General features: G+C 41.4%; 1 protein-coding gene across 1 annotated transcript; it reads left to right on the top strand.

Annotated features, from left to right (window-relative positions):
• Nucleotides 1–23,950, top strand: adipor2 (adiponectin receptor 2). The gene is made up of 8 exons (XM_079236454.1): nucleotides 1–50; nucleotides 10,867–11,157; nucleotides 18,803–18,976; nucleotides 20,013–20,184; nucleotides 20,840–21,026; nucleotides 21,132–21,319; nucleotides 21,464–21,657; nucleotides 21,886–23,950. The coding sequence occupies exons 2-8, from the start codon at nucleotides 11,071–11,073 to the stop codon at nucleotides 22,012–22,014; spliced, it is 1,131 nt and encodes a 376-aa protein (XP_079092580.1). The 5' UTR covers nucleotides 1–50; nucleotides 10,867–11,070; the 3' UTR covers nucleotides 22,015–23,950.
• Nucleotides 23,951–24,010: the final 60 nt, after the last annotated feature.

Raw genomic sequence — 24,010 nt, 5'->3', positions numbered from 1 at the left:
CTGTGTCACGTCACCCAGAGGACTCATTCGTCTCCACACACCAGGACCAGGTGAATACCACAGCCGACGTTGTCCGTCATTGGTTGTTATCCCTGTTGTTGCACCTTGTTTCAGACTGTTGAATTCACCGCGGACTTTTCCCAGCGTAACGTCAGTGGCTGTCTGGACGCAGCCTGCCAGCTAGCAGCTTTGCTATCCAGCTAATTCTGGCTGTCAAAACAACAGAGAGAGGCGTAATCTGCTAGCCAGCGAGAAAACGCTGCTTCGCTCCCTCTCTCTCTCTTTCTCTCCCCGCGAGGCGTTATCGCTCACGTGGAGGCGGCGTTTGGGTTATTTAAAGGCAGACATGTCGACGTAGTAAGCTGTCAAAATCAACACGAGCTCCGTTCAATAGTTATGTGGCTTCTTTTGGGAGGTGGCAGCTTTTTGTTAGCTCGCTAGCTCGGTGTAAACAAACCATCGTCGCAGCCTGTCGATAAGGCTTGCGGTCTCGTTCCTGCTTCACGTTTTGACAACACAGCTTCGGGTAAAATGTAAGGTGAAATGATTTTTTTTGCGACAGCTTCAGGCCAAACGTGAAAAACCCGCTTTCTTGTGTGTGCGCACGTTGAAAGTAAGACACGTCTGGCTGGAGTTTGGGGTTTCTTTGTCTTGCCTGCTCGCCACTGGTTTGGCTCCTCTGTAATGTCACTTTGTGTCTGTGTGTGTGTCTGAGTTTAGAGCATGGGTTGTTCTGTCTGAATTTAATGCTATTTTCTTAAACATATTTTTTTTATATGTGAGTGGGTGAGACTATTATTTTATGAACAACATACTGCAAGTTGGTGCTGGAAATGGTTATTAATTTAATCCCTTGTCAGTGGATTTAACACGTACTTCATACAGTAAACCATCGTGTTTTATTGTTGTCTTTTGTTGAACAGAAGCTAACATAACCAGCTAATATTCACTGTTTTATCATATAAATATGATGTTTTCTTTAATATTGCCAAACTCGGCAGCTATAGTCAAAATCTACTTGACTGGTAAATAGTGTTTAATTCTCCCTTCTTTTTTTGCATCTTAACATTTATTTGTAATTGCATGTGTGCCCATCCCATTTCAGTGTTCCTCTGACTCAAAGCATGAGGTCATCTCATGCATATTTCATGGGCTGGGTATAGCTGATAGCCTATTTGTCTTGAACTCAAACGGTATATGTACAAAAACACTCCCAGCCGTCCCCTGCCTAGAGATTAGCCTATGGATATTTCATGGAGCGGCGTCTTAACTGGTATTTGTGCTGAAACGCATTTTGCATTTTTAATCAATGGCTTCATGTGCAGTTTGACCCTTTGGGGTTTCACAGTGTCATTATGTCCCAGTGCGTTTGCTCTTCTGCAACTTGCTTAACTGTGATCTACAAATATAATATCACCCAACCCTGCTGTTGCTTTCAATTTGCACATGTGCATGTACTTCCTTGTGCATTGAAGAAAAACTACACAGGGATGCAAAGCAGATCCACGCTACACATTTTCATGTAGCAACTGTGTTCTATGGAAAAATAAAGTTGTGCCAAAAGCTCAGTACCAAATCGAGTTTATCCGAGAAGTGTCTCACCCCCTTCAGATTCATTAGGAAATGTGCTCTAATTTCCTGTTGGAAGATATTGATAGGCAATTATACAAATAATGAAGTCAGAGCTTCCATTGCTTGAGCTGATGTGTGCTCCGACTCTCACCCTGCTAGACATGGATATTGAGAAATACGTCATGTTTTTACTGGAAGTACAACTCTCTAGAGAATTTATTGTATAATGAAGTCAGTCTTTGACAGTGTGCCAGGCAGAAGAGCAGCTAAACATAGCTTCTAAGAATAGTAGAGAACTGTCAGTGCAAATTGATTGATCATAAGACAGAGTTACTGCCTCTCTCTTTCTTTTATATTACTCTTCTTGTCTCTGTCTAAGCTTGCTTGCCTTCCCTCTCAAGTCAAAACAGGGCTGTCTATGTGTGTGGTATACAAAAATCACAAAATGTGCTTTTCTCTTAAATGGTTTGTTATGTTGTTGCCAAAGTGAAAATGTACATGCACAACTACACACACAGGCAAATAAGCCTGTCACAAGTTAATTATTGTGTCCATACGGACAGTAAACCTCTTATTCCCTAAACACTTCTGAGCATAAAGGGCATTAACAGATGGGATATGTTTATGTCTGGGCTAGCTTTAACAGCTTTTGTGCATTCATGTTGGTTTGTATCTATTAGTTTGTGTAAACATGTTGGCAATTTGACAGTTATCTGATTAAAATTAGCTTGGTGACCTCGGCCTAAAGCTGAGTCATAGTTAGCGAGCAAAATATTCTATGATTTTGACCTCTCGGTTTTATTCAGCCTTTATTTAGACAGGAGGCATTGGTATTTAAATATAGTCGGTAGCTTTAAGTTCCCTTTTCATCTGGTCATTTATGAGACCTATTTTTATCTTTATGTGACCCAACTTTGGATTTCCACCCAGTGCTTAAAAACCACTGTGTATGGTCGCACCGTGTGCACCAGCAGAGCCAGCAGCACGCTGACCTTGTTGTGGTCTGTGTTCAGATGGTTTAGAAAGACATCAGCACACTCTACTGTTTATTTCCGATTATGTTTTCAGCCCTTACCACCCAAGCTGTGTAGTGGAGAGTTGATAACTTGGTAAACCTAACAGGCATTGATTTTTATTTTTTTTTATATGGATCTTTCTGCTTTTGCATCAGGATCTATAGCATTGTATATGTGTGTGGAAAGAAAGCTGTGATTGGGAGAGCACCTCTCTCTCTACTGGAGGCAAATCAGGTAATTTTTTATTTGGTGGTGGACATGTTTTGACTCCTGCCGTTGTCAATTGATGCCATTTACGTTTTTTAAGAATATTTATTTAAGTAATACCCACTATTTTGAGTGAGCCACTGCTTAAAAAATGGGTTAAGTATGTTTGTGTGGATGTTTGGTTAGCGTGTGTGACAGAGCACTGTTTAAAATGTGTGTGTGTGTGTGTGTGTTACACAGGTTGTGTGCTTGCATGAGTTTGTTTCATATCATACCAAACCATTAACTAGAATTGGCCCATCCCCCTTGACGAAGGACACCTGAATGTCACCTAACATGAGCTCTTTGTGTGTGTAATCTCTAATGGTTTTCTTTTGTCTTCTGATGAAATTAGGAATGTAGAAAATCTTGTTGTGGTTACATGTAGTTTTAGTCTTTTAAAGAACCATACTTACAGAATATTAATGGGATCTGTCTTCTTATGGTGAAATATCTCCCCGTCCATAATATCTGTCAAGCATGTATCCACGCTATGTGGCTGCCTGTTGTGTTTACTCTGAATGAGAGAACAATGGTGTGTATGTGTGTGGTTCACTTCACACTGGTTCTCTTTGTGTATCTCTCCATCATAAGACTGCTGGCAGCAGCATCAGTAACTCACTCACGGTTGTACCAGGACTGAGAAGTAACCAGGGCACACACTTAAACAGACAACCCAGATATGATGCATTATTGTTATAAAATATAGATGCAGGAAGATGATTTTCTTGATATTATGACTCTTCTAATACTGTTAGTTTGTTAATGTGGATGAAAAAACTAGGATATCCGATATCGTTTTGAAAAGACATGCTAAAGTGGCCTGCAAACAGTCTGATGACTCCATCATTAATCTTCTAAAGCAAGCCCCTCCCATGTAAAGCTGCAGGAAGGTTAAAGAAAACACTTGTGATAATTTGCACTGACTAGCTTTCAGCTGTAGCTGCACGGAGACAGAGAATTAAAGGTGTGTTTTCAGTTATTTTGTGGTGGTGTGGGTGCATGTGTGGTAATGTTAAAGTGCATGTCTCAGTGTGATTAGATTGTCCTAGTGAACAGTAAAAGCAGGCACGTGGTCTCCAACAGCAGGTTTAAATCATTGTAAAGCCGCCCCAAATACAAAGGGAGGCCTATTCACCACCAATCCCCCGTCTATAGGAACACACGCACTGTAAGCACTGTAAGTGAACTGCACCAGCAAATAAAGCGTTGGTCTCTAGAGTGACTCACCCAATTTTTTGGAAATAAAATGTGATTTCCAACCCTGCAAAATGGCTAATAAATAGCAGGATGCTTTAGTGAACAAAAACAGTCACAATTTAACAGTCTTGTTTTTCAGTTCAGGATACATTTAGATATTGAGCATTTATTAATACATTTAACGAATTACTAATACTTTCTGCAAGAAAGGTTCGAGGCTGACGACAAACTGGTGTACTTGCTTTGTCGGAAGAAAGCCACTGGCACAAAGAAAGGAGAAAAAAAGTAATTGGAATCAATACTCCCTTTTATCCTACTGTAGTAAGCAAGATCAGGGACTTAAGATATTGACAATTTAACAAGAAACACTACCATGTATTAAAATTCCCCGACACACACACACACACACACACACACACACACACACACACACACACACACACCCTGACTTTTTAAGGTCCATCTTTATGTTTGACCAGTACTGATATTAGCAGATAGGGAAAGCAGAGACAGTCATGACAGGTTAGCAGCCATGTCCAACGTCACAGTGTTTATTATTAAAGGGCAATGTGCGAAATGTGTTGCCACGAGAAATTGATATCTTGTATAATATGTTTGTGGCTTTTGGACCGACGTTAACAACGAAAAAAGATACCCTCCCGGTCTAAAGTCTAAGCCTCTGTGTAACTAATGTACAGTCGATGCGGCTTCATTACATGTCCGATGTCCCAGAAACCGAGCTGGTGTGTTGGCTGACTATCAGGATGTGAAACCCTAGCGAGCAAAAAGAAGTGTGATGGGTAAAGAAAAGATACAGATCAGCGTCAACCTGTTTTGCCTTTCAAACGGAAAGGCTTTTATATCCTGTTTTTACATATTCCCGTAGACTGCTGCGGGTATCCGTCTAACCTGAAAAACCAGGTGGGATGTCATGGAAAAGCTCATTGTCATGCCTAAGGAAGTAGGGTTAGTGTTTTTAGATGGAATCACCTCATTCTTTAAGCAAAGATAAACTACATAACCCATCTATCGTTAGAAATACAAACAGACTTTATTCCATCGTAGATATTTTTCTAAATATTATTATCCTTCCTGGTATGTTTCATCCAAAGTTTGTGTGTTCTCTCTCTCTCTCTCTCTATCTCTATCTAATGGTTGGATACTCGTTTTCTGGTTTGACTGTGTGTGTGTGTGTGTGTGTGTGTGTGTGTGTGTGTGTGTGTGTGTGTGTGTGTGTGTGTGTGTGTGTGTGTGTGTGTGTGTGTGTGTGTGTGTGTGTGTGTGTGTGTGTCAGATAGAAAGTAATGACATAGCAGGTGACAGACCATATCTGCCTGTGTGACTCAGGGAGTGAACACACATTGTATGGGAAAACTAAGGGATGTTGCTTGACAGCCACTTACATTCACACATTTAGTTTAGCACAAACATTGACAGCCATGCCAGACGGGTCCTTTTGTGGGTCCCTAGTCCGCTGTACACAAACCAGAAAATAGGTAATTCTTTATTTTCCATTCCACTTCTACTTTACAACTACCCGGCTTCACCACTCACTTTTTCCCTTGAGGAGGAAGAAGAAAAAAAACAAGACAACAAATCAATTCTCATTGACATTTCTTTTCGGTTTTCAGTTGTTCTTGTTTTCTCTTTTTGTCTTTTCATCCAAGTTCCTGTTGGGTTTTTCTGACAGTCGTCGCCAGGATTGATTTTTGGAGCCCCTTCTTCACGGATCTACAGTGACAATGACTGACTCCAACACTGCTTTGGAGTGAAGTATGAGGGGATGCTGCAGCACATGCTCATTTCTCTGTAGAATAGTGCACGTGTAATAAATTACCTTGTGAGCGTGCTCTAGTGACCATTCATCTGAAAGTGCATTTTTAAAATGACGTGAAAATGAAATTGATCGTTAGTTATGTAGTGAAGTGTACCATCAAAATCTAAACTCATTGGTGTTGCTCGGTAAAAGGTCACAAGGTGATTGTCAGATAATGAAGAGGGTCTGTGTAATTATGCATCTTTGCCATTTATACCAGCTCAGATCTGACATTGTTGACTGGTTTATACAATGAGATATGCTTGTTCACTCACCGAGAGGTAGATGAGAAGGTTGACTCCACTCTCAACTTTGTAAGGCAAATAGTTAATTGATAAACATCACGACACAATATGAAACTGCTGATAACGGTAACTTGGACAGCCGAGTGTCCTTGTGGTGAGAGCGATCGTTGATTGATCAACGCCTCAAATAATTGAAGTATTCAGTATTCGAAGATCAACATTTTCCTTTGTCATGACAAAATTGGGGCTGCGGTTTTGAAAATTGACAATTCACAGCATGCAACTCACTCACTCACTCACTCACAGGGAGTGTTGCTGGTATTGACCGGTGGGTCAAATCATCTTGACTTGTTCATGACGTCGAGAGAATAAAATATTGAAAATTAAAAGAGGAACTTGGTGAGTGCAGTGAAAGACATTTTCTACATTGCCGACAGCAGACTGCCTTGATTTCCTTGTCTTTGTTATTTATTTGGGGAATAGTTGAAAAATGATGGCTACAGGTCAGTTTCATTCTTCTAGAAAGGGAAGTGCTCCTCAATATCAGTAGAGGTTTCCCGGGGTTAAAACGTCACTCGCGGCCAGATGGTAAAGCTGTCTGCCTGATTGGTTTGAGTATGAAAAAATAATTGAACCTCATACAGCGACTTAAATAGGGAACAAAAACAAGGGTGTATGCACGACATCCATGAGGCTTTTATGAGCCAAGAAAATTGTGATTGTACAGCGACACCGCACGAAACATCTGAGTCATTTAGCATCTTGTCATTTAGTTCTCTCTGAACTGAAAAATTCAACATTTGGGGTTGGCTCAGACGCTGGTAAGCCCCATTTGGTGCGGGAGATGTGAATCCCTTTTTCTTTTCTCTGGTATCTAATGTTGACATCATGTTGAGTCCTTTTTATCTCAATATGGGGTCAGTCTGCTCTGCTCTGTTGGTTCTGGAAGGCACTGCCAACGCGCGCCCGCGTGCGCATGTGCATGCGCATGTGCGTGTTTTGTTTTTTTGACTCCTACTTCTAAATAATGACTGTAGAGGAGTACTGGCAATCAAGCAGCTATTGTTGGAAGGACACGGAACAATTCCTTTCCAGCACACTTTGCGGTAATTACCTCACTGAATGTTTTTGGCTATCTTGCCTCCATCAGGGCGGCGTCTGAGGTGGTTTCTGGCTTCTGTAAAAACAGTCTCTTGAGTTAGTTAAAGGGGTGGATGTGTTAAGGCCAGCTATGGATTGACTTTGATATGATTATCAAGCACAAATATTAATAGATGGAGAGATTTAAATATAGTATGTTTTGAAAAATGAGACTGACAGAGTTCAAACACGGATACTCAACCTACCTTTTTACTGCGTGATGGGTCAAGACGAACAACTGTAATTAAGAATAAAACATTCTGCAAAGATGGGTGTAATTTTGCATGTTTTGTATTTATGGCCATTTATGTTTCTCTTGTAGTTTTCTGTATCCACAAAAAGTAAATACGTTTTTTTTAAAGGGGTGCATCATGTTGTATGCTGAGTAGGAATCTTACATGGGAGGAAACAGGAACACAAACCCGGGTGAAGGCAAAAGGCTTTTGTTTAAACTTGAATGATCAGGTGATGAGGTCTTTGCCTCAATTTGTGAACTTTCTCAAAGTAAGAAATGGTAAACATCCATAATAAGGTAGTGACCCGATGATAGGAAAGTGTAGGAAACTTGTGTGTGTGTGTGTGTGTGGGGAGGGATACAGAGTGTGGTTGTCGACACAAGTCTGTTTAATGTTTTTTTTCTTCTTCCACTGCTTCCAGACTCTTATCAGACCCGCACAGAACAAAGTTTCTCAGCTAGTTCAATTATCGGGAGAGCTGTTTGTTCTTGTGTGGCAATCAGACCACAAGACTGTTATCGTGAGAATCGACTACAACTGAAAAAAAATAACACCCAAAAAAACATCAAAAGTACGTTATTCCTCTTATTCCCTAGTTAATAGGGACCCGGCATGAAATCTCACTTTTCATCATGACAGAAAATCATGGTGCAGTTACTCAAAAAGAGTGTCAATGTAATTTTCAAAAATAGTCGATTGGGGACAAAGAGGAGGGAGGAAAAGGGAAGAGATTGATTCGACAGTCTGAGTGTAAAGTGTTTGATTTCGATTAAGGATCTCGCCCACAGGCCAGTTATCTCTGTTCAGCTCAAAAAGTCTGCTTCTTCATCCTCACAGCGCATAGTGGTTCTGTCTGTCTGTCGATGTCATTGGGTTATTAAACTTTTTGCCCTTTTCCTATTGCTCTTTTAATGAGTTTCTGTTGTGTAGTTTTGCCTCTTTAGCCTTCTCTTCTTTTTTGTGTGCATGAAAATGTTCTTTCACAACCACCAAGCTGTGGTTTGCCATTTCTTCTCTAGAATAATTATCATTTTCTGTAAAATCCTCATGTATATGCACTCACTTACAACACACACCTATTCTATGTAAAACAACAACCAGCTCCCATTGTTGTAGTGTCTGTAAGTGTTGACTGCAGGTGAACAGAATCCAACAGAAATGTGTCTTACTCTTACTTTTCTTTTTACTAATTCTAATAGATGAACACAGCAATAAGCATAATATGTGAACAGTTATACTTCATAGTGTAAAGCGACTAAAGCGAGTAAATTACAACTGTCCTCAACGTCAGAATAATGTCAGCTTCCCAATGATGTCTCGCTCATTTTACTCTATAAAGAGCATTCAAACAACCCTACACAATCAATAGAGTAGTTGTAGGGATAATATTACTGTGACTCTTACACAATGTCCTACTACCATATTTGTAGGTGTATTATTTATATACGTTGTTGTGCAAAGTCAATGCCATGTCAGGTGACTAGATATGGAAACACACTGAGTCCTCTCTGTTTTGGCCTCCCACTCACTCTAAGCCATCCTTTTGCACATCCAAAAATGGTGCTTTTTTGAGAACGGATTTGATGCTGGTGTCAAACTATGATCTGGGCGTAAGAACAAAGCTATTTAAAAATTCTTTGTGCATACTCGGAAACAGTCAGGTGCGGAGTAGCGTGTGAAGAAGCCAACTGTCTGTTGCCTTCAACTCTTAACTTTTTGATTTTAATATGATCAGAACGGCAGAAGAGGTGCAATAGAAATCACTTGAGGTCACTTGTGTTTTCATCTGAAATGTGATTTATATTTGGTTTTATGAAAGCGATGTGCTTTATGTGTAGTTCAGTTTATTGTATGAGCTCGTTACCTCGTCCTTGACTTAAGATCCACTCCAGCTCTTTTGCTCCCGACATGCTGAGATCAGCCTTTTACAAACCATGTCTTAAACAGTCGTGTCTAGTACAAGTACATTCATAGGTGTGTATGTACATGCCTTTTTGTTTTGTCCTTCCCCTTGAGTGTGAGTATAATCCCCTAATGTATGTTTGTGGCACAGAGGGATGGTTTAAATGAAGTGGTCTGGTGCTCGGGGGCTGGCTCACATGGACTCTGCTCCTTTGGAGCGCTGTGTGTGTTTGTGTCGGAGAAAAACAGATCTCAGCAGATAAGACATGCTGATATAAATGTGCAACTGCAGTTCTTCATCATTTACGGTACATTAAAGCTTCGGTCGTGCTCGTGAGTGTTTGGAAACGAGCTGCAGTACAAACACGTATTAATGGAGTTAGGTCAGGTTTACAAGTTTATTTATCCTTATGAAGGCCAAATGTCTTCACAAGGATAGAAAAAACACACCTTTAAAAAAACAGGACTTTTTAGTAGGCGTTTCTGTGTGCAGAATGTGCATCTTCCAGTTTAGGTTATGGTTAAAGTCCTCACATGTATAGAAGTAACACCGGCACACCTTTATGACTACTTAAAGTAGCTGTGTAGTTGCAGTGTTGCAACCATTTCATCTATTCCTCATTTATCAGAGTAGCACATCTAACCGGTGATGGATAGGACTTTAAAAAAACAAAATATTTATGCAACACTTCATCAGTTGTGCTCCCTGCTGTTATAATAATTGAGTATGACCTCAAAATTATGATGATGTTCAAATCGAGACAGCAATCATTGGATTTAGTGTTGGTTTGATTTTGGTGGAAATTTCCAACCTTGTTTTTCAAAACTGTTTGTCGGGCGATAATGAAGCGATATTGTGAGATGTTTCTGTGACGCAGAAGACAAACTGTGAAGTGGGTTGATAACGATGGAGAAAAGAGGGGTAGTAAGGGAGCACGTCTACTTCCTGTGTGAATCGCTTGTTCCTGTCCTTGACACCTCGTTACTAAGCAACTCGCTATGACAGCAAATTGGCAGCAACACCTAATTGGCCGCCGGTATTAGCAGCTCCAGTATTTAAAGGCCTTGATAACACGGGTAACTTTTTGAATTGACAGATAAAGCAACAACCAACATCCTCTTTCTCTCTACTGCAGACCTGCTCTGAGTGAAGTAGTAGTGGTAGCCGTAGTAGCCGTAGTATATCTGCAGGATCTTTTAAGGGGATTGAACTTGTGATCTTTTAACTGCTAGATTATGCCTCCACTTTCCTATTTTATGTCTGGGCATTCAGGGCCAAATAAAAGACTACTGTATCTAAATATAAGATAATGCATAATTTCACTGCGTCTTAATTCTCAGGTTTAAAGCGGTGTTCGACATTTATTGGTTGTATTATGGGCTTCTATTTTTCATCGTTCGGGATACTGCTACACATTGTAATTTCAAATTTGAGGGATTAACAAAACCATGGAGATTTAATTTATCTTTCTTTTTTTTTTTCTGCCATAAAGTCCTAAAAGAGCCAAAGACTTCAAGTTCGGTCCCCTCTGGATTTCATCGTCACCGTCCATTCAATCTTCTCTCCGTGGAGGCCGGTCCAGCGTTTCAAGCTGGACGGAGGTGAGACGAGTGGGGCCGAGGGCCCGGCCTTCGTGCTGCGACACAGAACCTCAAACCTCATCGAACAGACGACAGATGGCACGCCTACAGATCCCATGAGCCCCCGGGACAAAGCAGACACGCCCACCTCAGATTCTCCAACCAGCCACCTCAACACTACAGAGTCCAACTCACACAATGGGGTCAGTATCACACACACACACACACAGACGCACACAGACGCACGCGCACAATGTCATCTGGTTGGTCAGGGCCATCGGGTGCAGTATGGATCAACTGGTCACACAGGAAAACTATTTTACCAAAACACACATACTCACATAACTAATTAGGTAGGTGCTGTTAGCTGGGAAGTTTATTATTTCACAACAGATGCTGTTTCATTATAATAACAGAAGCACAAACATAAACTATATATTCTTAACCAAAATAAAATCTGAATCAAGATGTTGCAAGAATGCAAGAGTTTGCTTTTACTTATTTGGATATTTGCAAAGCCACACACACAAGAATGTTTCCATAGATCAAAACGTAGATTGAAGTCGAGAGTTAACCTCATTTTGAAAAGGAGCAATTTAAAGTTCAGAACCGATTTGGATTTAAAGTTAGTTCAGGGAGGTTTTTGGACAACATGTGAGACCTTGGTGAAAACAGGCATGAAAACTTGTGAACTTGATTTATACGAACGTACATCCAGTAAAAAGAGCACATTTGTGCAGATCAGAGTTAAAAACAAACACAAACCTTAAATACAACTATCGGCGGCACCATGACCAGTGCAGTGGGGTGTTTCTCGCCTTGCTCAGGGGCCCGTCAGAAATAGTTACTGAAGGAGAATATGTAATTATGTTTCTTATTGGAAATTGATTTTGCTCAGTCTGCTCATTTTGAGCTTGTGTCCCAGGCTTCTCAACCTCCAACAACCTCTCCACGACGAGGAGTCTTCCTGTGCTCCAGTAATTAACAGCATTATGATCGGGTTGGCTCAGCGCCGCCTGATGTTTGGTTTTAGTTCCACTCAAAGTCTAAAGTGATGTGGATATTGAATTTGTCCAAGATTCACAGCCCATAAAAATATGCCTGTTGTGTCTAAACACTTGACGTCTTCCTGGAAGGAAAGCAAACAAACACATTACCAAAATATCTGTGTGATTAGCATTAGGGATGGGTATCGTTTGGGTTTTTTCCGATACCGGTGCCTAAACCGATACTTTTTTATTGCCAAGGCAATTTTCTTTCTTCAAATTGAACAATATATTAACCTTTTAAAGTGTACTATAAATATAAATAAATACATACAAAACACTTGTCTTCAAACTGCAGCTTCAAACCTTTTAACTTATAACTATAAACAAAATATATATATATATATATATATATATATATATATATAAAAAAGAACAGACACAAGCATCAGGTGGCCTGATGGGACCGTGTGCAACAGAACTCAGAAACTGTTGGATTCTACAAACTGCTGCTTTACTGGCCTACACGTCATCATTAATATCAACTGTAGAGATTTGTTCCAGAAAGCCGAGGACGGACGTTCAAAAGCTCGTGTTCGTGTCTGCAGCGATCTCTGTGTGCGCGCGCTATGTGTGGTGTGTGAGCGCTGGAAGCCCCGCCCCCTCGAGCCCCGCTCTGCATGCAGGCAAACAACAGAGAGTGGAGGAGTGCGCTCTGATCCGCGCTATTTTAATAGTATCGATACATCAACATCTTATCGTTTTTAACATGCAGGTACCGCGCTACCTTTTTAGTATCTATATACCGTGCAACATTACAGAGTAGTGTAAAAAAAAAAAGTATTTAAATCGGCTCAGGCACCGGAAGAAAGCACCGAAATCTGCGTTGCTTTTCGGTCCGGTAGGTACCGGATGTGTTGGAACCGGTGCCATATTGGCACCGGTTCTCGGTACCCAACCCTATTTAGCATCCCATGAAGGCGACCTATCGCACTGATCAAACAAATGTGCCAGACACTCTCCCTCAGAGGCATCGTGTGTTTGTGTTTGTGTTTGTGTTTGTGTTTGTGTGTGTGTGTGTGCGTGTGCGCGTGCGCGTGTGCGCAGACAAAGCTGCTGGTCTGCTGTTCAGTGTGAAAAGCATCAGTATACAGCCGTTGAGCTGAAACACAATAGTGTGTGTATTGTGTCTGCTCGCGTGCGTTCTTTTTACCTGCTGTAACACAACACTGATACCTGAGAGGCCGTAGGGCCCCTTTGCCCCGATCAACGAGGGCAGGCGGTCTTTACACCCCGCAGGCTGCTCTGGGACTCTTTCAGCATTTTGGGTAGATGCCAGTGTGTGTCTAAAAATGTGTGAAATATTAACGAGCGGTATATCTTCGGGGTTGGTATCACACTCACTGTTTGCAAAAATAAGAAACAGTGGAGCGTCTCATCCAATCTGGAAAAGCTACAGCGATGATTTTTTTTAAATTTTTTTTATGCGTAAAAATTAATAAATAAATAATGTTTACCAAGTCAAACCACGTTTCCTGATTTCCAGACCTTTTTGAACTTGTTGTCCTTGTGAGATTCTGGTGCCTTCCTGTTCCCGCCCTACAGTTTGAAACAATAGCTGTTTAGCTGCCAACCATCTCAGCCCATTACTTTAGTACCACATGTTTGATCGCAGACATGTTTCAAACGGACCATTACACTTGAAACGTATTGTATTGATGCCTCTAAAAGAAACACTAAAATACTATAGTTGTCAGTTTATATCTTCATTGGTGATTTATAAGTGCCAAACTCTCCGTGTTATTAAAGTTCAATTGACTGTCTTTTACAAATTGCTTAATTCAATTTAGATTATTAAGACTTGGAAGAATTTTAGATGCCGTGAGCTGTCGGTGAGTCGGTTTTAATTGAAAGTTTGTGTTCGTACGACTAATGAAGGAGAGGAGAAAAGCTCCTGCTGAGTTCTAAAAATAGCCAAAGAACTAAATAAAGTCATAATGTAATCCTGTTCTTTCTATAGGAATGAGTAGTCTGCCGTCACACACACACACACACACACACACACACACACACACACACACACACACACACACACACAGATGCTTCTCTGTAAACACGCACCTCAAACAGTGAAAGAAGCTTAACACACACTGTACACACACATATATCACCAGCAACAAAACAAGGGAAATTCCAATAAACGGTGAACAAATACAGGCAAACAATGCTTGAGATTTTGGACCGTTTGAGTCCTCTCGACATCCTCTCTGCGTCTTTGTTGCTTTCATGCATTAACATTCAGCCCGAGGCGGATCAGACATCGTGTTTCAATTCCTATTGTTGTACCGTTCATCAAGGTCATTCTGGCAATCCTGTTATCAAAGTGCATTAAACCCTCGGACGTTGTCGGGCGAAACATCTTTTAATGCTGCGACAGCGAAAAGGAGAAATGAACTGAAAAGGGCTGAGGGCGCATATATCATGTAATTATCACACAGACGTGAAAGTGGTATCAATCTTTTCCTTTAACTTTTGGCAAGAAAGCGAATAAGTATATTTCTCAAAATGTTAATTTATTGAGTAAAATATATAAGATAAAAGCTTTAATTTTTCAATTTATCTCTGCCTATCAATGGAATAAAGGAATTCAATAATAGGTGTTATAAGGGTTCTGTCTTTTTGAAGTAACTTCCTTCGAAAACAATTAAGATCACACGTTGCATGGGATTTTAAATTAACCCGGCACTGCAGGTGATACCTTGCCCCAGTTTTACTTCCATTGAAGTGGCTTTAAAAAAAAACTAATATCCATTTTAAACCCTTCGACTGTGAAGAGTTAAAAGTCTGTTACCATGCTAATGCAGATTGTTCTTGCCCATGACCGTGAGGGCGTGAACAGAGAGAACAGTTTGTCTTTAAGAGTCGGGCACATGTTTTAGAACATACTGTCTGTTTCTGACTTTTTTTTTTAAACTTTTTTCCAAATACTTTCGATCCCGAGAGCGTTGTGTGAGTCACATGTTGAATCTCTCCGTCTGCGCCGTGCAGGGGTCACTGTGTACAAGGGTGAGCTCTTCCCCGTTTGGGCCGTTATTAGTTCAGATCATTGGTCCGCTCTGTTTCAGCTGTATTCTTGTTGCTGTTTCCTGGATCCCTCCCTCCAGCAAACTGCCAGCATGTGACTTTGTTTACGTCGATTATAAAGTTTCATCTTTTCTTTAGAAGATTGGAGACATCTCCCCTCCCTCGATTCCATGAACTTATCTTCCACTAACTGACTGTAGAGCTCACCATAACTATTTAGAAAACACACACGGAGGTATTCACACCCTTCAAGAATAACCTCACAATCCACAGCGAGACTTGCAGCATCTGGATTTAAGCTTGCACCAATATCACACGCATGCATGGACACACACTCAAGGCTATTATTACTGACACACACACACACACACACACACACACACACACACACACACACACACACACACACACACACACAAATACAAATTAGTCTGAGGGGAGCTGGATTTATGTTTTTTAAGTAGGTGTGTGAGACAGAGGGACAGATTGGTCTTTAGTGGCTTTTAAGAAAAATTGCCTCATTTAATCTTAAGCGGACTCGCGTCTCGAGAGGATTCCTCGGCCCTCTCTTGTTCTTGTGTCTGTATTTCGACCACGACTAGCTGCTTAGCGCATGCTTATTTGAAAAGTCTCTGTGCTGTCTTTGTTATTATTGACTTTGTACTGCAAACACACTTCTCCTAGTAGCAGCATTGACTAGTAGTAGTCAATGCTAGAGTTGAGTGTTTACATGTTTACAAGCCTAAAGCAGATGTGAACAATATTAGGTTTGTAATATTTGGAATCCTCCAAAGTCCACTTATAGCCACATGTTTACTTTGATAATAAACTAGCTTGTCCTCCAGCAGGTACAATATGTTGTCTCATCTGTTTCGATGAATGTCCGTATTCTTAAAGAGCCCTTCTGGCTTTTCCCAGAAAAATGTCTGCCTAGAAAACTGGAAAAGCATGACAACAACTGAGATAATGATTGCGCAACACATGTGACTGTGTGTGAGACGAGCAGCGAGCCTGGCTGTTTACAGTCAGACACGACGAGCAGTTACATAGTGATCTCTCAGGGCAGGGAATGGAAACTTCCCTGAGGGATGGGATCATATCCTTGACCACATACACGAAATCTGACTCCCTGACTCCGGCCTTGATAACTTGTTGAAGGCCGGGCAGCTGGTTGAATCGCGTGTGGCAGACGTACTGTATTTGTGCGTCTAAATGTGTTACGGATCGCCACACTTCCAAGAACCGTAGCCTCCTTCACTCCCACAGCCCTCCTGTCTGTAGCTTCACTCCAGTTGTTATTAGATCTGATTACAGTTAATTCAGCATCGCCTGCTGCTTAACCTCAACTCTTCAGCTTTCACGTACTAAATTAAGTTTAGTGCAGCTGAACAGATGTTTTGTGGGAGAAAATCAGTTTCTTCTTCATTTCTAAAGCTGGCAGCTGGAAATTTGTCAGTATCATTTTTCACTGAATAACTGCAAACAGCTACAGCTTCCTCTTTACAGCTAAACCCATCAATACACCATGTGTATGTATCACGTGTGCATCATGTAGTCCTTTGAAGATTTGTATTGGGTTAAAAATGAGTGTAAATTGTCTTCTTGTGAACATATCTGGTTTTACACGACATCGCTCAACTCCAGTCTCGTATCTCAAGTTGCTAATCAGACTGTAAACAATGAGCAGTGCACAGAAAAGGACGTCTTGGCCGGTAGATCTGCCCCGCCAAGGTGACTGTACAGGACCAGTAAAACACTGGTTTCCATTGAGAAGGTGGCCGATCATAAATCACTTAATATTACAGGTTTGTAGGCGAAATGCTTCCCATCCATCATATCCTCTTTCTCCCTCGCTGTGTGAGTGTGTATCCCTGTCCTCTACGGCACTCTGTCCTGAGAGCATTTACTGTTTCAGTAGTCGTCGTCCTTCTTCCCCGAATGTACGCTGTGAAATCGCGGTGGGAACGGTGTGTGTGTGTGTGTGTGTGTGTGTGTGTGTGTGTGTGTGTGTGTGTGTGTGTGTGTGGTAACGGCGTCCTGTGTGCACCTAGAGGACGCCCTAATGTCCCCCAACACACAGGTATTCACACCCTTCAAGAATAACCTCACAATCCACAGCGAGACTTGCAGCATCTGGATTTAAGCTTGCACCAATATCACATGCATGCATGGACACACACTGAAGGCTATTATTACTGATACACACACACAAAGACTGCAGCGCACACGTGACTACTTGGCAGTCACCCAGATACCCTCTGCTCACATAGTATACTCAACCACTGACGCGTACCCTCACGCACACACAAATCAATGGCAGGTGTCACCTCTATCTCAGAGGCCGTGGTTTTACAGTTGCTCGCCTTCAGGTGTGTGTCTCTGTCTCTGTCTCACTATATGTATCTGCAGACTGAGATTCCTCCTCATGCATGATTAAGCGCAGACGACACACTCACACACAGGCAGACGTCAGTCTGACACAGTCTGACTTCAGGAGGCTGAAAGTGTTGTTGAATATGTGAGACATGTAAATGTCAACACACTCGCACGAGCAGGGCTGTGCAGTTTGAGTCTGCTGGTGGGTCTTTTAAAGTGGGTTAGTCATGCATTATATATACAACAGGACGTCTCTCGTTCTGCTCTTGTTCTCTTATCCTTCTCTGCCTCACTCTTCTCTTTTTTCTAATTCCCTCACTCTTGTCTGTTATGTTCTTTTGTTTGAGTATAAAAACGGACAGGAAAACGTCTTTTCTAATCGCTTCCTTTCAGCTGAACGGGGTCCGTGTGCGGTGAGGACTGTGCGTCTGTGTTGGTGTTTAAGAAATATACATTTTGTGTTCACACAATGCCTCCTTTTGTGTGCCACATTTTCGATTTTTTTTTTTTTTTTTTACACACACACACACACACGTGTCATCACTGCCTTTTTTTTTTTGTGTGTGTGTGACTGTTTGTCTGTCAGTTATGATGGATGACTGTGTTTTTCACAAAGCACCATATTAATTATGCCCCCAGCTGTGACAGCTATTGTGTTAGCTTGAATTCACAGTGTCTGTCTAATCTTCTGTTTTTAAATGGAAGATTGGACCGACTGTGTCGACATCTGTTCAATCAAAAATTAGCCTTTTGGTGTGTGTGTGTGTGTGTGTGTGTATGGTGTGTTTTAACTTTCGCTTGTTCTAATTCTAGTAATCAGATTTCATTACAGCGCATACAGTTCCAGAGAAAACCGCAATTTACTCTAATCAGTGTTGTTATTAGCGTTAATTCAGTTCTCAGTCTGCACACTGCCTTCTGCTGCTTTTTACATTTTAATATTTCTCTTTTTTTACTAAACATTCTGAGGGGAAAGTCACTCGTAGGTTAACGCATAATAAACTTACCGCCAGTAGACGTTGATCCGTTTTAAGGGGACACAAGTCAGAAAGGAATCGCCGCTTTAAACATTTTTTATATTGTCTCTGTAATTATTTTAACCTGTAAAGCGTTGGAAGATGTTTGATATGTTCTGTTCAGCTGCAGGTTATCAACGATGCACCTGAAAAGAAGTTCTCTTCTCATGTTGACTTGAATTTGCTGAATCGATAAAGTCACACACATTTCTTAAATGGATGACATATGTTTGCAGCAGGTTCAAATTAAATGTGGGACCTTGATGTTCCGGTCACGTTTAACTTAATTTGTCCAGTAACACTTGAATAATAATAAAAGCTGAAAAGAGAAAATGTCCTCTGAAATCACTCGGTCCTAACAAGGTGTCCCTTTCTCTTCCTGTCAGAGGGTCACGGAGTGCGACGAGGAGAGAAGAAAACATGAAAGGGATGACCGAGGAAGCGAAGGAGAAGAGAAGGAGGAAGAGGAAGAGAAGAGCAGCGACGAAGGTTTCATGGGAATGACTCCGCTGCTGCAAGCTCACCATGCCATGGAGAGGATGGAGGAGTTTGTGCACAAGGTAATACACACACACACACACACACACACACACACACACACACACACACACACACACACACACACCACTCTTACTTAATGTATATTAAGTCATGTTGAAATGATAAAGTCATATCCTTAACTTATCGCTACAGACGTTTTGCAGCACCACACCTTTAATTCCACCGTCCACTAAATTTGACTATCTTCCCGAGAGCGATGTTGGTTTTTAAAGGCGTTTTAAAAAACACTCACTAAACCACACAGTAAAAGAAACCAATAAAACCATTAAAACAGAGTTTGTGTCCGGAGCAGACTGCATATGCTGTAAGGTTTCCATTTACCTTTTTTTTAAGCTCAGCTTGATCTCTTCGGTGAGTCTGGGTACGAGCCAAACTGGACAATATCCAAAATACACTGCAGAAACAAGTTTACGAGTCACTACTGTTTGACACAGTAGTTTGAGAGTGTAGCGGTAACAACAAATGATTATGGTTTGGTGGATTGTACAATCTGAGGAGCCAGTTTATGTCGTTTTTACTGACTATGTTTCATTGTTATTATTAAATGAAAATTAACTAAAAGGCATCTGTCTGTAAGATGGTACTGCTGGAATGTGGACTCAATAAACTAGCTTGTACTAATATGCTCACACACACACTCTGAGAGTCTGCTGAAATTACAACCAGCAGGTTGTAAATTAGAAATTAATCACTGAAGAGGAACTGTCAATGGAGTCTCTCTCTCTCTATATTAAGGGTGTTTGTAGTGTCGGACTACAGTTTATTTATTAACATCACTTGACCCTGATACTGTTCATTTGACACCTATACTACACACACTCGACACACACACACACACACACACACACACACACACACACACACACACACACACACACACACACACACACACACATCCTATTTCAAGGACATTCAGTAAACAACCAGCTGCTTCCCATGAAGGACAATTTGATCAGGTTTTTAAATGAACGTTTACATTCACACTGCCTTCAGGTTGTTTTCCTAAACTTTAATCTCTTATTAATTAACCACCAGGTGTGGGAGGGCCGGTGGCGCGTCATACCTCACGACGTACTCCCCGATTGGCTGAAGGACAATGACTTCCTGCTTCACGGCCACAGGCCACCCATGCCTTCGTTCCGCGCCTGCTTCAAGAGCATCTTCAGAATCCACACGGAGACGGGAAACATCTGGACACATCTGCTAGGTAGCACACGCACTCATTAATGCTCTTATACCCCAGATCTTAAAAAGCAGCAACATACTCTTAATTTAACCCATTAGAGTCAACTTAAAACCTTAAATCTTAATGTTGTCTCTTCAAGTAGAGGGATGAGGCCACTAGAACAAATAACAGACGAATGTTGTTGTTTTGGTAGTTTTCTTGATAATCCTCACTTATCTACACTTGACAGGTTAGATAAGAACAAACATTTGTACAATACCACACAACAAGCACCAAAACCAAGGTTATTAGCTTTTGTAAGCGCTGCCAGTTTGTGAGAAAACAAAGTCCTTCATCAAATTCCAGGGCATTGTTTAGCACTGTTGCGCTGTTGGAATCAGTTGGATTTTGAACAACTATGTGAGTTCCTGCTTCCACCTAGTGGCTACACAGCGGTACTGCACCTACATGCCTTTGTGCTTTGAGTGAGGTGAATACTATTGATGCTACATTTCCTGTTTTGGTCTGTTTGGTTTGAATAAACAAGTTATATGTCTGTACCTCTGCATTTAGAATTAGTCAATTCTGATTAACTTAGAGATATATATATATATATATATATATATATATATATATCTCTTTGTAGTTAATTCCCTTGATTAACATCCTCGCTGTGCCACTTCCTGTTTCTCCGTAGGCTGTCTGTTTTTCCTCTGTCTGGGTCTGATGTACATGTTCAGGCCCAACATGTCTTTCGTGGCTCCGGTCCAGGAGAAGGTGGTGATCGGTGTGTTTTTCCTGGGCGCCATCCTCTGCCTCTCCTTCTCCTGGCTCTTCCACACAGTTTACTGCCACTCTGAGGGCGTCTCCAGAGTCTTCTCCAAGTAAGATGCACTTCCTGTAAACTCCCGGATTTCACTCTCTAAGTGTCTCCAGTAAAAACAATCCAGTGTCTGTAACCATCCTCCTCTCTGCTTCCCTGCGTGCAGGTTGGACTACAGCGGGATCGCCTTCCTGATCATGGGCTCGTTCGTCCCCTGGTTGTATTACTCGTTCTACTGCTCTCCTCAGCCCTGCTTCATCTACTTGATAGTGGTTTGCATACTGGGATTGTCCGCCATCACCGTCTCCCAGTGTGACTTCTTTGCCACGCCGCAGTACAGAGGAGTCAGAGCAGGTAGAGTGAGATAGAGACACGATACAAACACATCTATTGAGTAAATGGACAACTGTGAGCTATAACATGTTCATGACGTGAGAATACTGTGAGTGGGTGTTACCAGATCTGTTAATGCCGGTTATTTACACTCTCTGTGTTTAGGGGTGTTTGTGGGTCTGGGTCTGAGCGGCGTGGTTCCCTCCCTGCACTTCGTCATCAGCGAGGGTCTGATCAAAGCCACCACCATGGGTCAGATGGGCTGGCTGCTGCTCATGGCGACGCTCTACATCACCGGAGCCTGTCTGTACGCCGCCCGCATCCCAGAGAGGTTCTTCCCTGGCAAGTGTGACATCTGGGTAAGTGACAAACAGACACAGACACACACACACACACACACACACACACACACACACACACACACACACACAGTTGAAGGCGTCCTCTATTTGTTTGAAATGTTAGCTGGTTATGAAACAGTCTCTCTTGTCTCTGTAAGACTAAAAGAATAAAAAAGAGACAATAAGAGAGAAGTCTATTTCTAGATCGTTATCTTTAATATTTGCCTCCCTCTGTCTCTTTCTTAGTTCCACTCCCACCAGCTGTTCCACATCTTGGTGGTCGCAGGAGCTTTTGTTCATTTCCACGGCGTCTCAAACCTGCAGGAGTTTCGCCACAAAGCCGGAGGCGGCTGCGCCGAGGACGGCACTCTCTAACGCACACCAACTGCCTCCATCGTTCACTCACACACACTTTACGGGGAGACACTGGTTCAGATAACATGCACAGAATTAGACCCACACACATACACACAACCTAAGACACTCGCACGCGCCGTGTGGTGTCCGTGTGGTGATAACACAAGATGGCGTCCCGAGGGGCGCCGTTAAAACTTGACTGACATGAGGGGTTTTGTTCTCTTTCTCTCTGTCTGTCGGTCTCCACCTCTTCTGTCTTGTTGCTTCTCCCAAGATGTGTTTTATAAACCAGTTTTTGAGACTGCAGGAAATATCTGTGTTTTGTCTGTGAGGGCGGGAAGTTATTCAACGCCTCCCTTCAATAGTGCTACTTTTTCTTCTGTGGTGAATTCTGACATTGAAGAGTTTAATGGTTTGACTTGAAAAGGAAGCATAATTGTGTCTTTTTGAGGTGTTTTTGCTGATGCTGTTTTCTAAATCACACTTAAGAGCATTAGAATATGATAAAGATAAATTGAGTGGATTTATTCCACGGTTGTGAAGGTTGCAGGGTGACATGTCGGGAACTAGGGTGGGCAAAGGGGTTAATAGTCACTTTTAAAAGTAAAAAAAAAATAAAAAATGTTTTCCATGTAAATAAGATTCCTACATTTTGGGTTATAGATTTGTATGAAATATATATGAGAAAAAATGTTATCGTATGATAACAAAATAAAATAAAAATAAACACGTTAGCAAGGTGTTGCATCACCTGCTCGAGCTTTGAGGTGCAATGGAGAGGAAAACACAAAATGGCTGCAGCTGGTGGGAAGCCTCGTGTAATTGTCTTTTAGTCTGTATGTAAGAACAGGTGGGGGAAATATACAGCACAACTTCTTATTTCACAAACGGCAACTTGAGAAGTTGCTGGTGTTTTGGACGTGACGACTTAAGAGTCACTTTTCTGACCTAAAAACCTCGAAATATAAACGGGGACGACTGCGTTTTCCACTTTGGTGTTTAACCTGCAGATCTCAAATCGGGCCTCATGAATAAAACGTTTGTGCTTAAAACCAAATCTAAAGTCAAAACTATGATGTATAAAGGAGTCCTCTTGATATGTAGCCATCTTCTTATTGTACATTGTCTGATGTGTCTCAAGATAAAGCAGATTTCATGTCACCAATATAAGTTGATTCTTTTCTAAGACATGCCCTGAGCTGATTTGTTCAAACATATCAAGCAAAGAAAATCATTTTTTTTATAACAAGGCCCCAGAGTCATATTTATGATTTTCTTTATTTTGCTAAACTGCAATTTAATTACAGTAGAGATGCAGTTCATTGTAGTCCTCCATCTTTGGAAAACATGTTTTTCTTTTTGATTGGATTGCATTTTAATTCATCAACTGCTGTTTTTGGTATTATTATCGCAAGCTTTGTTTTCTCTTTTTTTTCTTTTCTACTATTTATCGCTTGTTTCTCGTCGTTCGGCCAGCGGTCATGTGAGGTCAGAGCAAAACCTAAACGCGTCAACGAACAAGCCTCCTCTCAGGCCCTGACACCGGTCGCGACCTCGAGGACACATGAGCGCCTCGTATTGGGAGACCTGGCGATTTAGGGGAACCTTTTTAAAAACGTGTTTTCGGGCAATACCAAAATCTGGCTCCAGCACAATGGAAACTAAACTAAACGCCACAATTCTGAGCGTATCATAAACTACGTCGAAATTGAGGTTTAAACGTTTCTATTTGATGGCAGCTTTTTCTGAGCAGGAATTTGAACACAATTTCTCAGTGTTTCTTTTCTGTTCCTCATTTTCAGTTTTTATTTGATCTAGTTTATTAATTTATTTCTCTTGGTGAGCGAAAATTGTCTGTTGAAGCACACGTTCCGTTGTGATGGGATGAGTGTGTGACTGCAATAGACCTTTATATCTGCTGTATTGTTCTAATAAAAAGGTTTTTTTAATCCGTCATCTCTGTGTTGTTAGTGGTTAATGTGCACACACATGAAAAGTGCATGATATAATAACA

Source organism: Taurulus bubalis (genome assembly GCF_910589615.1).
Source record: "Taurulus bubalis genome assembly, chromosome: 20".
In the NCBI taxonomy this organism is placed as follows: domain Eukaryota; kingdom Metazoa; phylum Chordata; class Actinopteri; order Perciformes; family Cottidae; genus Taurulus; species Taurulus bubalis.
Note: the sequence above shows the minus strand (reverse complement) of the source record. Positions and strands in the feature narration are given on the sequence as shown.